Source organism: Camelina sativa, chromosome 12, assembly GCF_030686135.1.
Source record: "Camelina sativa cultivar CO46 ecotype springtype chromosome 12, ASM3068613v1".
NCBI classification, from domain to species: Eukaryota; Viridiplantae; Streptophyta; class Magnoliopsida; order Brassicales; family Brassicaceae; genus Camelina; species Camelina sativa.
This window is the reverse complement of record NC_141891.1, coordinates 30,331,533-30,345,922: the sequence shown is the minus strand read 5'-3', so window position 1 is coordinate 30,345,922 and position 14,390 is coordinate 30,331,533. Positions and strand designations below refer to the sequence as shown.

Sequence of the window (14,390 nt, the reverse complement as noted above, 5' to 3'; positions counted from 1 at the left end):
TCTCTAGTTCGATTTCAATCCTCCAAAATTCAGAAACAAAACCAACAAAAAAAAAAAAACAAAAACCAGAAATTGAAATCATCTTGATTACAGAATCCCAATAAAATTGTCAATTGTGAAACGATCTCATCTACGAGAGCTGTTCATACACATTTGTTCTCTCGTTCGATTTCAATAATCCACAACTCAGAAAACAAAACCAAAAACAGAAATTGAAATCGAGAACACAGAGTTTTACATACCTCGACGATTGCTTCAAGCTTCAAATCCTATAAACAAAGAACAAACTATTAAGAATACTGGACACAAACTATTAAGAAATAAAAATCGTAAAAACAAGTTTGAGGAACGAATCTAACCAATCACCAGGACGAAGTAGAAATAACTCGTACGATTTTACCAGTTATACGCCCAATCAAGTATCCTCCAAGTACCGTAAAACAAAGAAAAAAACCTAGATCAGATCTGTAAAACTTCTGAATGCTGTTCTTTACAAAATAATCAAGAAACTCTGCATGTTAAAACCCTTCTTCTCTCATTATATTTTACAACCGCATTGCTCTCGCCGATCCCACTCTTTCGTCAACCTGCAAATTACGGCCATCAGGTTTGAGTAGTCATTATAGCCAAGTGTAAACACAAGTTTCAACGTGTAGAAAAGAAACATATGCAAGCTGTGTTGGTAAGAAACACAACTACTTGCTCTTATTCAACAGACTTTCAGAAGAGTAAATATGTGACATTAACTGCCACAGAACTAGTTTATATCGACTCAAGGAGCAGACAATAAATGATTTTTACAGTCGTACCGTTGCTTCTGTAGCATCTTTTGACTTGTTCTCGCTGAGGTACCGCTCAAAAGCCCCGTCTCCTTTAAGTAATTTTGCTGTGCAACCACGAGAAGCTTCTGAGCCTGTTAATTCCTCATCTACAATAACCGCGTCGATTCTTTCATCTCCCTTTTTATCATCTGGAATCGGAGAAAAATACGAAAAAAGAAGTGTGAAGGCAAGAGTCATTTTGGAGCTAAACACTACTTGCGGTATCTGAAGTACCTCAAACATGGCTTCAGTAAGAATGCTTTCAAGTAAGGCTCTTAGTCCCCTCGCACCTGTATTCTTCACCATTGCTTGCTTGGAAATTATCTCAAGCGCTTTCTCAGTAAAATGCAGCTTTACCTGAAAAAAATTGAACCAGATCATGCAGTCAGGAACCAAAAGGTCAAGGTTAAACTTAAAACTGAATATTTTTTGCATGCAAAGTCTTGGTAAGCGTATATTTCCAGGGAACGTACGTTGTTCAAACTAAATAGTTTTTTGTACTGTTTCCCAAGAGCATTTTTGGGTTCTATACTATGTAGGGAAAAAACAAAGGAAATATTAGCTATAATTCAGAAGGTGTAGTGGAGCAACAAATCAAATAAGCTATGGGAAATTTGAAATTACCCGAATGAGCTGGTCTTCTGTTAGAGCTGACAAACTAACTAATATGGGAAAGCGTCCTACAAACTCCGGTATAAGGCCATATGCTGTCAGATCGGCACTCTCAACCTGAAATGCAGCCAGCATTCCAAAACTAAAGCTCTTTCCAGGAATGAGAAGTGCCTTACAGAGGCTTAAGAAAATCTTTATAGTAATTACCGATTCTAGCAAAGATAACGTTAATGCACCACTGGTCACTCCACTGGTAGCCATGTTCGCACGAACAGGAGCTCCAAAACCAATTGATGAGTCTTGTCGTCTGGCATAACAATTAAATGCTGATCAAAGTCAATACAGAACCGCTAATGTATGTTCTACAAAAAGGAAGCATAATGAATTACCTATCAACAATGGTCTTTTCAAGGTCAACAAATGCTCCTCCACAGATAAAGAGAATATCTTTTGTGTCTATCTGTACATCATAGCAGAGTCCAGTAATATCAATGGAATGATATGAACAAACAACACCTTTAGATGCGTAATAAAACTAAACAATTATAAGTCAATGATAAAGTACTAGTTCTAAACCTGTATATGGTCACCCCGTGGATGCTTCCTTGCTCCATTTCCTGGAACATTTACGATCTGGGAAAAAAAGAGAGAAGAAGTTCCAATGATCAGAAGAAGCAAAGCTTGAATCCAGAACAATTCTCTTCTGGAGAAAGAGCTTCATGTGAAATGGATTAGTAATTTATGTGATGTCGCGTTCATTAATGTCTTATTAATAACTTTTTAGTCTCTCCTGTGGAATATTGCAAAGACCTTTTAATGAGGATCAATTCTAGAGACTTCACTATAACTCACTATGCAAGGGCCTCATGTCTAGTGACGAATGATTCATTAGATGCATCAAAGTGTACGAAAGCAATCCACTTACAGTGCCTTCTAGTAATTTCAAAAGTGCCTGTTGGACACCTTCACCAGAAACATCCCTGCTAATGTTTAAACTCTCAGCCTGCAAAAGAGAGAATCCAGGAAGCATAAAGCCCAATTATTTCATTCTTATTGAGTTCAGGAGTTATCATGTCATGCATACGGACCTTCTTGGTTATCTTATCAACTTCATCAATGTAGACTATTCCCTGCTGTGCTGCTTGCACATTGAACTCAGCGACCTACAAGTAAATAAAGGAATCTTATGAAATGCAACAAGATGGAAAGTGTTCTTGGAATATTAACCTCGACTTAGTCAGAAGTGGTACCGTTAATAGCTTATGAAGGATTGATTAAACATCGTCACCAACATAACCAGCCTGTAAAGACACCATACATGATACAACAACTAGGTCAAAGAGCAACATATGAAATCATATTCCAGGAGCTACACCTAATATGTTTAATTTGGATTCCAAAACGCCATTGAAAGAATCAAGAATTTACCTGACAAAAGGAACATTAACAAGCCGAGCAAAAGTCTTTGCTAATAAAATCTTCCCTATTGTTCAAGAATCAAATAAACAACCAAGTCAGAGTCAGCAGGGAGAGTGCATGTGAGAAGTTAAGAATATAATAGGATCACAAACACGCAAGTTCATACCAGAGCCTGCTCTTATCTAATTCTACATTATCGTCATCATCAACTGATTTAAAAGGTTTTGAAATCCTATTGAAACAAAACACATCCTGATTCCAAAATCCCAAAACGAATTGTCAATTGCAAAAAAATCTCATCGACAAGAGCTTATCATCATACATGTTTGTTCTCTTGTTCGATTTCAATCATCTACAACTCAGAAAACAAAACCAAAAAAAAAAAAAAAAAAAAAAAAAAAAACAGAAATTGGAATCGAGAAGACAGAGTTTTACATACCTCAACGATGCTTCAAACCCTATAAACAAGAACAAACTATTAAGAATCCTGGAAACCCTAAGAAACCAAAATCGCAAAAAGATAAGGAACAAATCTTAACGAATCAAACATCATCCAAATACGATAGTAATAACAGAGATTTTACACACCTCGAAGAATGTTTCATGCGGAGACAATCCTGGAAAACCTAAAGCCAAAATCGCAAAAAGATGATGAACGAATCTAATCATTCACCAGGAAAAAAAGAAGAAGGAACCCAGACGATTCTACCAGTTTAACGCCGAATCAAGCATCCTTCAAGTACAATCATAAACCCTAGATCTGTACCGACATAAGATCGATTACACGAAAGCTTATAGATCGATCCTTGAAACAACAATTCGCAATCTATAGGAAAAAAAAAAACTTACTCATCTACAGAATAAATCTTTGATCGATCACGATATTAGAAGAAGAGATCTAATTTGGGAGAAAGAAAAAAAACACGATTCTTTCTTTTTTTAATCAGTTAAGTTTTACACATGACGATTGGCAATTGAAAGTTAAGTTTTATATAATAAAATATATTTATATTAAAAGAAAATGTTGGAGTATAATTTCTTTTTCTGAAAAAAAGAAAAAAATTTATAGATAGGCCAAATGACCTAGTGGAAAAAGCTCAAGCCCACTCACTGCCCAGTCCCCCACGGAAACAAAAACACAGAGGGAGACACGTGGGTCCTTCTTCAACTCTCTCGCCGTTTCTAGAGCCTCTGTTTGGGTGTGTTGTCTTCTTTGCTTCTTGACTTGAGTGAGTTTCATACAAACTCAAGCCTGCCTCTGTAATTTTCACGGCACCACACAGTTTTTGTAAAATTTCAAACATTGACTCTTTTATCTCGGTACGTCTTTGGCTAATTTGGTTACTTGTCGCTTAGCCCCCCCCCCTCAGAAATTGATATCAAAGTTCAAAAATCTGTTTCTATGGGTTCAAATGTATCTAGGATGAAGATTCTGTAATCACGCACCTCTGAGCTTTGAAAGTGTCATTATAAATTCTTAGCTCGTAGGGATTGTAGATGGGCATAAAGTTTCATGCTTTTTAGCTTGTTTTTTTCTTTCTTTCTAATATTTTAGGTGTTTTGAACTTGTTAGGATTGTTTTGGAGAAACTTTTTTTGAGATGATGGACAACAGAAATGATCAAGAAATCGATGTTGGATCGGTGGTTGAAGCTGTTTCCGCTGATCATTCCTTCGGTGCTCCCCTCTACGTAGTTGAGAGCATGTGCATGCGCTGCAATGAAAATGTATGTCTCTTTATTTCTCTCTCTCTCTGACACATTTTGGTTAGTGTCTATGTTTGTAGCTGATTTCTGTGATTATATATTCCAATATTAGAGGCGAATATATTGGTTTTACAATTGGATTGCTCTATTATTGTGGATGGATAAATTGGTAGAATGCGTTGGTTGCAATGACTGGATTTGCTTTCTCGGTGCTTTGTAGATTTAAACAGATGGGAAACTTCTTGCTTATCTGTATATATCGATGTCTTTTGAAATCTTTCCAGTTTCTAGATTTCACATTCAGAAACTCTTAGAGCCTGGTCATCAAATTTAAGATGGGAAAGGGTTGAAAAGAGAAAGAAAATCAAATGGTTATGTAGAGCAACTTTATTTAGTTGAGATTCCTGATGTTAGTTATCCTTAGTCTCGGGAGGACTAGGTTATATAGGTTGTAACCTGTGGTAACTGATATAGGTCAAGGAAACTCAAATAGGTCTAGGAAACAGGCTAGTTTCCCTCTAGTCCTTGCTTTCTAGTTTGTATTTGTTATCAGTACTTTACATGCAAATTGCTGTAATAACATTAGTTTTTTTCCTGCTATCCAATGGTTCTTGATATTATTATGAAGTGAACTATAGTCTATAGAGGGGATGAAACAAAACTTATTAGCTACATCTTGGTGATGGTATGAAAAGTTTGAGGTGAATATATTGATATTTTTGGTTCTGTGGAAATCAGTGGAGAAAGTTTATATGGTCTTTTTCTTGATCCTTCTTCGTTGCATAAAGCACCTTCTTATTTTTTCTGCAGGGAACAACTAGATTTCTATTGACTTTAATTCCTCACTTCAGAAAGGTATGTAGTACTCTGTTTTCAAAAGTGCCAAGTTTTGTTCATTTTCTAAATTAAGATTGTTTCATACTTTAGTCACTGTGAATTTGACCACATTCTAGAGCACTAACAATCCACATAGTTTTATTATTTGATATAAAGAAACATGTTCTCTTGGTTCAACGCTTTGTTTAGACTTTTCTCTACCTTGTGTTAACTAACGAACTTCCTGCCAACCTATTCCTGTTACAGGTCTTAATATCTGCATTTGAATGTCCCCATTGTGGAGAAAGGTACAAGTTCTTATGATTTTTAGATGATTTGGGCAGCGTGAATTGTTTTATTTTTTTTTAATCACTAAATATAGTCTGTTTTGTCTCTGATCTTTTGTAGGAATAATGAAGTTCAGTTTGCTGGCGAGATTCAACCCCGAGGATGCAGCTACCATCTAGAGGTTTCAGCTGGCGATACAAAGGTTAATGCATCGATTCAAATCTAAATTTTTGTTCTTTTCAATAGATTTTAGCTATATATTTTATTTGGAGATAGGCAGAATGTAGCCTTCCTTTCGTATTACAAGAAACTCGAACGATCTGTCTTTAGTTGTCTCTTTCTCTCTAAGCTAACTTTACCTTCTTATTTCTGTCTGAATGCAGATATTTGACCGGCAGGTTGTAAAATCTGAATCGGCCACCATTAAGGTGAGCTGATTCTGCGAATGTCATTGCTCCTTGAAATAACAAAATACTTTGGCAGTTCGTTTCAAATTTCTAAGAAACCACTTCCGCTTATCTTTCTGAACACTGTGAACTCGTTGCTTCTTTTATTATGTAAACTAGCTGATTTGAAGCTGGAAACTGATATTAATTGCACGAATATATGCATTCAGATTCCTGAACTGGATTTTGAGATTCCACCAGAGGCCCAACGTGGTAGTTTATCTACGGTAAGTTCTCTTAACCATCTTGGTACGTACAGTTCATTTTTGGGGGTAGTAATTCTTAGAACAACCTAAACATCGTCTGATCTGCTCATGAGAACAAATTAATGGTGCATTTAATGATAATATAACCATCAGCTTATCACCTATTGAGACGATTCCCATGGGATATCTATCTGTGTTGCTTTGCTAGCTTCAGCCTGGTATTAGCAGTTGGAAAAATCTCTTGTCATGGTTTAACTCTTTTGTAGTGGAGAATAGACCTATACAATTGCAATTTAAGATGTTTAGTTTTTTAATATCCCAGTTCCTTGTCTATGACTCCATCCTTTTGTTTAATTTCTAGGTGGAAGGGATACTATCTCGAGCTGCTGATGAACTGAGTGCCCTTCAAGAAGAACGCAAGGTAAATTCTGGCGTGGAGCTATAACTTTTGTATGTCCTTTTTGATTGTTTTGACAGTCAGGAATCTTAAACTGCATATGTTTCTTGGCAGAAAGTGGATCCTAAGACTGCTGAAGCAATAGACCAATTCTTGTCTAAACTAAGAGCTTGTGCCAAAGCAGAGACATCATTCACCTTCATTTTGGATGATCCTGCTGGAAACAGTTTCATTGAAAACCCGTAAGGATATATATTCAACTTGGACATACCATGTTAAAGTCAAGTTGTATTTCTTATATCTAGCTTATGACAACATGTTTACAACATTCGACAGACATGCTCCATCAATAGATCCCTCTCTAACAATCAAGTTCTATGAGCGAACACCCGAGCAACAAGCAACTCTTGGATATCTTGCTAACACTTCTCAGACTGGACATTCAGAGAGAAGCCTTGTAACACCTTCTACTCAAACAACTGCTCTACCCCACGGAACTATCGGAGCAACAGCTGGTCATCGGGCGATTGCGCAGAGTAATAGCACTGATATTTCTGATAACTTGTTTAGATACAGTGCGCCTGAAGAGGTAACTTCTAACCCTGCAACTTTTCGAAAAGTTTTGTTGAATGTTCAAGGTTATGATCAGTGTCAAAATGTTTTGTGAGATCTAAAAATTGAAATGGTGAATTTAGATAACATTACTATTGCTCATTTTTAATAGGTCATGACTTTCCCTTCAACTTGTGGAGCATGTACAAAGCTGTGTGAGACACGGATGTTTGTGACAAGTATCCTTTCAAAACTATGTGCTTATTCCTTGGTGTTCTGAAACAAGTTTCACGTATTTGTGTTTGTTAATGAACTCCTTGATGCTGTTTTACCCCTTGACATAAAAAATAGAAATCCCGTATTTTCAGGAGGTTATTGTTATGGCCTATGTTTTAAATGGCGAGAGGCAAGGTGAGGCGACAGAGGGTGGGATTGGCGCCCTGCGCCTAGGCGAGATTCGCCCCACGCCTTTGGTGTATGAGGCGCACCTGCACAAACAAACATAAGGTTAGTCATAAATCATCGATTCCTTACCATGAAAGCACAACCTGAGTCTAAAACCAATAGCTTCTCATTTGAAATTGAAACATAGAGAAAGATAGAAACCCAATAATAGTTATAACAGAGATTTGAAAACAAAGAAAAAGCCAAAGCCAAATCCAATCATGAGTCTGAAACAGAGAAATGAAACAGGAGTTGCATGTTTTCTAGCTGGATCCTGTTCCTTAGTAGGAACTGAATCAGACATGATGAGTTGATGAAGAAGAGTTGGGAGATTAGAGAGTAGAGATTTAGATCAGAGAGGAAAAACTATCGTGAAACTAAGAGGCTAATAGTGAAGTTTGACTATATGCGAAAAAAGTTTAGGGCTTCTAGCAATAAATCCACGGCAATCAACAAAATCATTCTAGAATCATTTTAAGTAAGCAAATATTGAGAAGATATTGAGGTTTAACCATATATTACCTGTTATAATTGCAGGCGCTAAGCGAGATGAGGCGGGCTCCATGGCAAGGCGATCCGAAGCGAGCGCCTTTGGTCTACCGCCTGGCCTCATCTACTAGAGGCGTTACACCCTTATAATCACCTCGCCTCTCGCCCAGGCGCGCCTAGGCGACGCTTTTTTAAACAAAGGTTATGGCATCTACATGTGACGATTGTGGCTATCGCAATTCTGAGGTTGGCTTCCATTAGTTTGAGAGATTTTTCAGACACAGGCCTGGTCTTTAGGTTTATTAACTTATTTTTGGTTGATTGTAAACAGTTAAAGCCTGGTGGTGCAATTCCTGAGAAGGGAAAGAAAATTATGCTCTCTGTGAAGAACATCACTGACCTTAGCCGAGATGTAATCAAGGTTAGTTTTTTTTTCTTCAATTTGTTTGTTTATGTAGTATTGCACCAGTAGTCTCTTTTGTTAACATGTTGGATGTGTGGTGGACCAGGAGAGGTTGCTTCATATCGTTTTATGTATCTTAAAGTAACTGAGAGTGTCACTTTACGGTTATATATATAGAATAAGTTTGGTAAAGGTTTGACAATGAATCTAGCCCTGTGCTAAAGTTAAATTTGGTACTGTAACAAGTGCATGGTATAGATTTAGAATAGGTTTTTTTGATCTATAAGGGCCTTTGGTATAAATGTAAAGACATCTGATGGCGATGCCATAGAAGAAAACCATATAAACCACAATGTATGCTAGGAAATGTGTTATTTTTATGAAGGAAGCAACACATTCCCGTATGTCATTCGAAATTTAAGTTTGTTTGTTTCGTATACTAGTCAGACACTGCAGGAGTGAAAATCCCAGAACTTGATCTGGAGCTAGCTGGTGGTACACTTGGTGGAATGGTAACAACAGTGGAAGGGTTGGTCACACAGATCAGAGAAAGTGAGTATGACATCTCAAAATTATCCTTGTCTACTCTGAATAATGCATCTTTTACTCAATTTTAAGTGGACTAAGTAAACTAGAGCAGATTTAGAGAACTGTGGCATAAATTAGGATCCTATAATTCTTCCTTGCCAAGTTTTCATTGTTTGGCTAATGGAAGCAATGCTAGCCTTTTAGAGCTCGATCTTACCTACTGATCCAAGTGTGTTATGGGTTCTCACAGGCTTAGCGAGAGTCCATGGATTCACTTTTGGTGACAGTTTGGAGCAGAGTAAGATTAACAAGTGGAAAGAATTTGGATCCAGGCTAACAAAGGTAGCAACAATGATTGAATTTATTTAACCTTCTCTTGTTCTTGATGTGCAAGAGGAAGCAAAGCAATAAGATCTGGTTTATACCAAATAGAGAACACCCCTTTCTTATCTCTTCTTGCAGCTTCTAAACTTAGAACAGCCGTGGACATTTATTCTTGATGACGAATTAGCCAATTCCTTTATTTCACCAGTAACAGATGATATCAAAGATGATCATCAGCTCACATGTAAGTTCCTCAGTCTTCCTTGACTATGATGAGCACATAACGAGTATACCGGTTTAGGACCGCTGATTTCGTATCCGTTTCATTAACTAAATCTGTTCCGTACATGTTTTCTCACAAGGATTTTTACATACATTCATTATAGATCAAGAAGAAACAACATTACTTGTTTTGGGTTTTAATTTAGTAAACTGAAATATGAATTGAAACTTAGGAGTGAAGATGTCAATTAGGAGAGGAGTGTTGGGTTTTAACTTTTAAGTAACAAATGTTGTTGTTGTATGTTTTGAACTGTATACAGTTGAAGAGTATGAAAGATCTTGGGAGCAAAACGAGGAGTTGGGTCTCAACGACATAGATACTTCTTCAGCTGATGCTGCTTATGAATCCACAGAGCCAACTAAATTACCTTGAACCTGAAAAGATATACCTTGAACCTGAAAAGTTACTCTAGAGTTATGATCTGTGTTTGGGATTATTATGTTTATGTTGTATATTATCAGTTTAGAGTTGTTAGCCTGGGATTATTATGTTTATGTTGTATATTATCAGTTTAGAGTTGTTAGCCTGGGATTATTATGTTTATGTTGTATATTCTCACAACTTTGCTTCTCTTTTTTGTTTTTTTTTTTCTGAAATTTGTGAGTTGTTTTTCTTACACGTGTAATATATCATATATGTTAACTAGGATTTAATCTACGGTGTAGATTTTAATCTACTGTATTTATCATATTCTGAAATTTCTGTTTCAATATATATATTTTTCTTTGGTAAGAATATTATACACGTTTAATTTTAAAGTTTACAATTATATATTGTATAAGATAAAAAAAAGAAAGATATATGATTATCGTTTATGTTTTTGTCGTATTTTTCAATCTTTAGTATTTTCAGTCTCTGAACAGGGTTAGTGTGTTTTTAATAAGTTAGTTTAATTATTTACTAACTGAAATAGGTTCGGACCCGCACATATTTGCGGAGTTATTTTTGCATAATTTAAAAAAATAGTAAATTTTTATGTAAACATTTACTCAGACATGCATAAATGATATTTATTAGAAAAAATTAAGATATAATATAGATATGTGATATTATTCTAAATGTATATATTATTCTTAATGTAATCCAAACATTTCCAACTGTTTGTTTAAGGATGTTAAATAAAATTTGGATTCAGTTTTAGTTTTATTTATTTCACGTATTTAACCTAGATGTATATATTTTAGAATGAGATACTCGTCTTGTTTAGTACACGTCACGCTAAATATATTAAAATTGAATTTAACTGAAACTGTCTTGTTAAATATATGGGACCACTAAATGTTGTTACTATTGAGACACTCGTCTTGTTCTGTATATGAGATACTCATCTTGTTTTGAATTTAACCATAATCAATAGTTAATAAACCATAATCGTACCCATGTTCATGTCTACTTTTCTATACCCATCCCGTTGCATATCATAGAATTTCCAGATGACCTAAATATAATTGTCAAGCGATCAAACTCGTCTAATATACCTGATTGCAACGTTTAAATTTTGTTTTTACCTAAAAAAAACACATTCCTCGTAATTCATATAAGTAAATAGTATGTTCACATTTTGCTTGAATTCTTGTTCCCAAATTCTCGTCCCATATTTTGCCATACATGAATATACCCAACAAAAAATTCTCATAACATGATTATTATAGAACTAATTTAAACAATTTCCTAAAATATAATAAATCTTTTGTTTAATCTTCTTCTTAATATGAAAATTTGGTCATTTTGGCAACATGAATATTTGATATGATTTTTTTTTTATCCTTAAGTGTATTCCCCAATTAATAGTATAGATTTTTGATATGTCTATATTTTGCATCTCCTTAGCCTGTATTTGTCATGCATTTAGCTAGGACAACTAGTCGTTTTGCATCATTTTAGAACCTCTTTCGTACATTTTGCATGTTTAGGAAGTTTCTGCATCATCCTTGCATACATTGTGCATTCCGGAGTTTTTCAGGTGTCTAGGAGACGTTGGAAGCGCAGAGGATCGAGCCATGCTCAACCTCCGCAACCGAGCCATGCTCAACCTCCGCAATCGAGCCACGCTCAACCTTCGCAACCGAGTCACGCTCAACCTCCGCAATCGAGTCACGCTCAACCTCTGCAACCGAGCCACGCTCAACCTCCGCAACCGAGCCACGCTCAACCTCCGCAACCGAGCCACGCTCAACCTCCGCAACCGAGTCACGCTCAACCTCTGCAATCGAGCCATCCTCACTTCAACAATCGAGCCATCCTCAACCGCCTCAATCGAGCCACCACTCGAGCCACCGGTCTAGGGATTCAGCTTTTGACGTCTTCATAAAAGTTGGAGAGAATTGAGTCATCTTTCCAATGCCGTTTATTTCAAGCCAATCGGAGGTGTGATTCAAGAGTTATCATCGTTTTAGTGGATGCGTATACACCCAGCTCGAGCCACTTTTACCGATCATGCTCGAGCCATTTTCACTCACACCACTCGAGCCACTCCTACTCACACCATTCGAGCCACTCCCACTCACACCACTCGAGCCACTCCTACTCACACCAATCGAGTCACTGGACGCACACGGGCAAAATCACGTATGCCAGGAAGACGTTCCGTCTGACATGCTTCAGGAGATTCCCAAACCGACGCTCTATCTTGTCGTTTTAAGTTTTAGGGATTCACGCATTTTTACTATATATACATTTTGTTAAGTCTTTTTTTGGACATCTTAGTTTTTATCTCGTTTCTTTTGTAAGGTATACCTAGCCACCGAAAAACGTACTCTGACTTTGTATCCCGACATCTTTGAACTTATTCAGTATTTTGATTTGATTTCTTCTAAAAAGTTGTTCTTCACATTTTAATCTATCTATGAATGCTTGTTTTAATGTTTTCTGGGTTTGCATCCTTGACTATGATTTTCGAATCTAAGTAGTGTGTTAGTTCTTGAGGATGGGATAGATTAGGTGGAGGATCTTAGGATGTAGAGTGTTTAAGCGTTGATTGCATGATTCCCTTCTGGACTAGAGTAAGAAATACTAGTTTTTCTCTTATCAATTGGGACTAAGTTTGAGACATTTCCACACCCAAAAGGTGTTTGACGAAATGTCTGACCAACTAGTGCCAGAGACTTACGTTCCTAGCCTAAGAGATTAGTTGTCTAGGATGTTTGTTGACATGAATGAACTTGTTTATAATGCCTGCTCGACCATGATCCTCTAGCGAGAGCTAGGTATGGAAGTGGTTGAGTCTGAGTAGCTTTTGCCAAGAGATTGGATTAGCTAGGTTGTGATGTTCATTGTTTAGGGATAGTTTGCTTGTGGTATGTTAAACACTCTGTAGACTAGGATACTCCACCGACATCAATTACCCCATCCCTAAGACTTCTTTCTTTCTGATTTTTATTACATTCCTGGAACAGTTTCGTTTCTTGCTTTTTAGTTCATGCTTAGACTCGTTTATGTTTTTATTCATTTTCGCTTCTTGTCATGCATTCTCGTTTCTAGTTCTGTGACTCATTTCAGTTTTGCATTTTGATCATTCTAGGATTGTTAGAAAAACACTCTTTTGAATTGGCTGAACTTGTCTTGATTGTATCTTGAGTGACTAGCATCATCCCATTTGGATTGACACCTTAAGTACTACAACTACATAAGGTTAATTGAACCTACTAGGAGACACAAAAATCCTAGTATCAATTTGGCGCCGTTGCCATTTGGGATTCGTTTTGCTACATTTAAGATTTCAAGTTTTGCAAGATTAAGTTCTGTTACACTTATCATTCTGAGTACTGACTTTCTTTGGTTTTCTGCTTGTTTGTCTTGCACCTCAGGTACCTGTTGATTGCAACCTTGCATGCACACCAGATCAAGAGGGCATCCGAATCTCCTTCCTGTCATCGATGAAATCAATCGGTTGCAACGACCACGACAAGCTCGTCAACTCACTGATCATTCCGCACCAGTTACTATGGAACAACAGAATGCACAACATCCGGGACCTCGGAACATTTGTGCTGGAGATGCACCAAACACTCATACTCAGCATGCTGGAATCGTCCCTCCCGCTGTGCAGAACAACAACTTCGAAATCAAAAGTGGTATGATCTCCATGATTCAAGGCAATAAGTTCCACGGGTTGCCTATGGAGGATCCACTCGACCATTTGGATGAGTTCGACCGTCTGTGCAGTCTTACCAAGATCAACGGCGTGAGTGAGGACGGTTACAAGTTGCGGCTCTTCCCATTCTCCCTGGGAGACAAGGCTCATCAATGGGAGAAAAACCTTCCCAAGGGATCAATCACCACCTAGGATGGTTGCAAGAAAGCATTCTTGGCCAAGTTTTTCTCCAACTCCAGAACAGCACGTCTCAGGAATGAGATTTCCAGCTTCACTCAGAAGAGCTCAGAATCATTCTGTGAAGCATGGGAGTGTTTCAAGGGTTACCATAGCCAGTGTCCACACCATGGTTTCAGCAACGAGTTACTGCTGAGCACTCTCTACCGTGGTGCACTACCAAAGACACGTATGCTGCTTGACACTGCTTCTAACGGTAATTTCTTGAACAAAGACGTTGAGGAAGGATGGCAACTGGTTGAGAATCTCGCTCAGTCTGACGGCAACTACAATGAGGACTATGACCGCATAGTTCGCGGCGACGCTGGGTCTGAGGAGAAGTACAAG

The 14,390-nt window shown here is 37.3% G+C and overlaps 1 protein-coding gene, 1 non-coding gene and 1 pseudogene across 4 annotated transcripts; 1 reads left to right on the top strand and 2 right to left on the bottom strand.

Annotated features, from left to right (window-relative positions):
* Positions 1-51: 51 nt before the first annotated feature.
* LOC104733846 (CLP protease regulatory subunit CLPX3, mitochondrial-like) lies at positions 52-2,764 on the bottom strand (annotated as a pseudogene). Its single transcript, XR_015574394.1, has 12 exons — positions 2,684-2,764; positions 2,522-2,596; positions 2,359-2,436; positions 2,010-2,066; positions 1,823-1,893; positions 1,641-1,740; positions 1,441-1,550; positions 1,295-1,352; positions 1,057-1,178; positions 810-978; positions 360-587; positions 52-269 (listed from the first exon to the last, which is right to left on the bottom strand). The product of XR_015574394.1 is annotated as a CLP protease regulatory subunit CLPX3, mitochondrial-like (transcript).
* Positions 2,765-3,976: 1,212 nt separating this feature from the next.
* On the top strand, positions 3,977-10,462 carry LOC104732623 (uncharacterized). Of its 2 annotated transcripts, none has more exons than XR_015573618.1 (18): positions 3,977-4,172; positions 4,426-4,578; positions 5,368-5,412; positions 5,641-5,681; positions 5,782-5,863; positions 6,045-6,089; positions 6,278-6,334; positions 6,675-6,734; positions 6,825-6,952; positions 7,047-7,299; positions 7,435-7,501; positions 7,614-7,769; positions 8,244-8,441; positions 8,527-8,616; positions 9,042-9,150; positions 9,377-9,468; positions 9,589-9,694; positions 9,993-10,462. XR_015573618.1 is itself a non-coding variant. In XM_087476741.1 (18 exons), exons 2-18 carry the CDS (start codon positions 4,453-4,455, stop codon positions 10,103-10,105), a joined length of 1,485 nt encoding a protein of 494 aa, XP_087332867.1. In that variant the 5' UTR covers positions 4,017-4,172; positions 4,426-4,452; the 3' UTR covers positions 10,106-10,462. The 2 variants fall into 2 exon arrangements, 1 of the variants encoding a protein (XP_087332867.1); XM_087476741.1 differs by having other exon boundaries at positions 4,017-4,172; positions 7,614-7,639; positions 8,397-8,441.
* Positions 10,463-14,072: 3,610 nt separating this feature from the next.
* Positions 14,073-14,179, bottom strand: LOC147931120 (small nucleolar RNA R71). The gene has a single exon (XR_015576762.1). It is a non-coding gene; the product is annotated as a small nucleolar RNA R71 (small nucleolar RNA).
* Between the last annotated feature and the right edge of the window lie 211 nt (positions 14,180-14,390).

What these genes read in the sequence shown, in the direction of transcription:
- LOC104732623 (XM_087476741.1), top strand. Translation starts at nt 4,453, where the DNA reads ATGATGGACAACAGAAATGATCAAGAAATCGATGTTGGATCGGTGGTT. An exon ending in CTGAATCGGCCACCATTAAG is followed by an intron (nt 6,090 to 6,277) that starts GTGAGCTGATTC and finishes ATATGCATTCAG; the next exon opens with ATTCCTGAACTGGATTTTGA. An exon ending in GATACAGTGCGCCTGAAGAG is followed by an intron (nt 7,300 to 7,434) that starts GTAACTTCTAAC and finishes CATTTTTAATAG; the next exon opens with GTCATGACTTTCCCTTCAAC.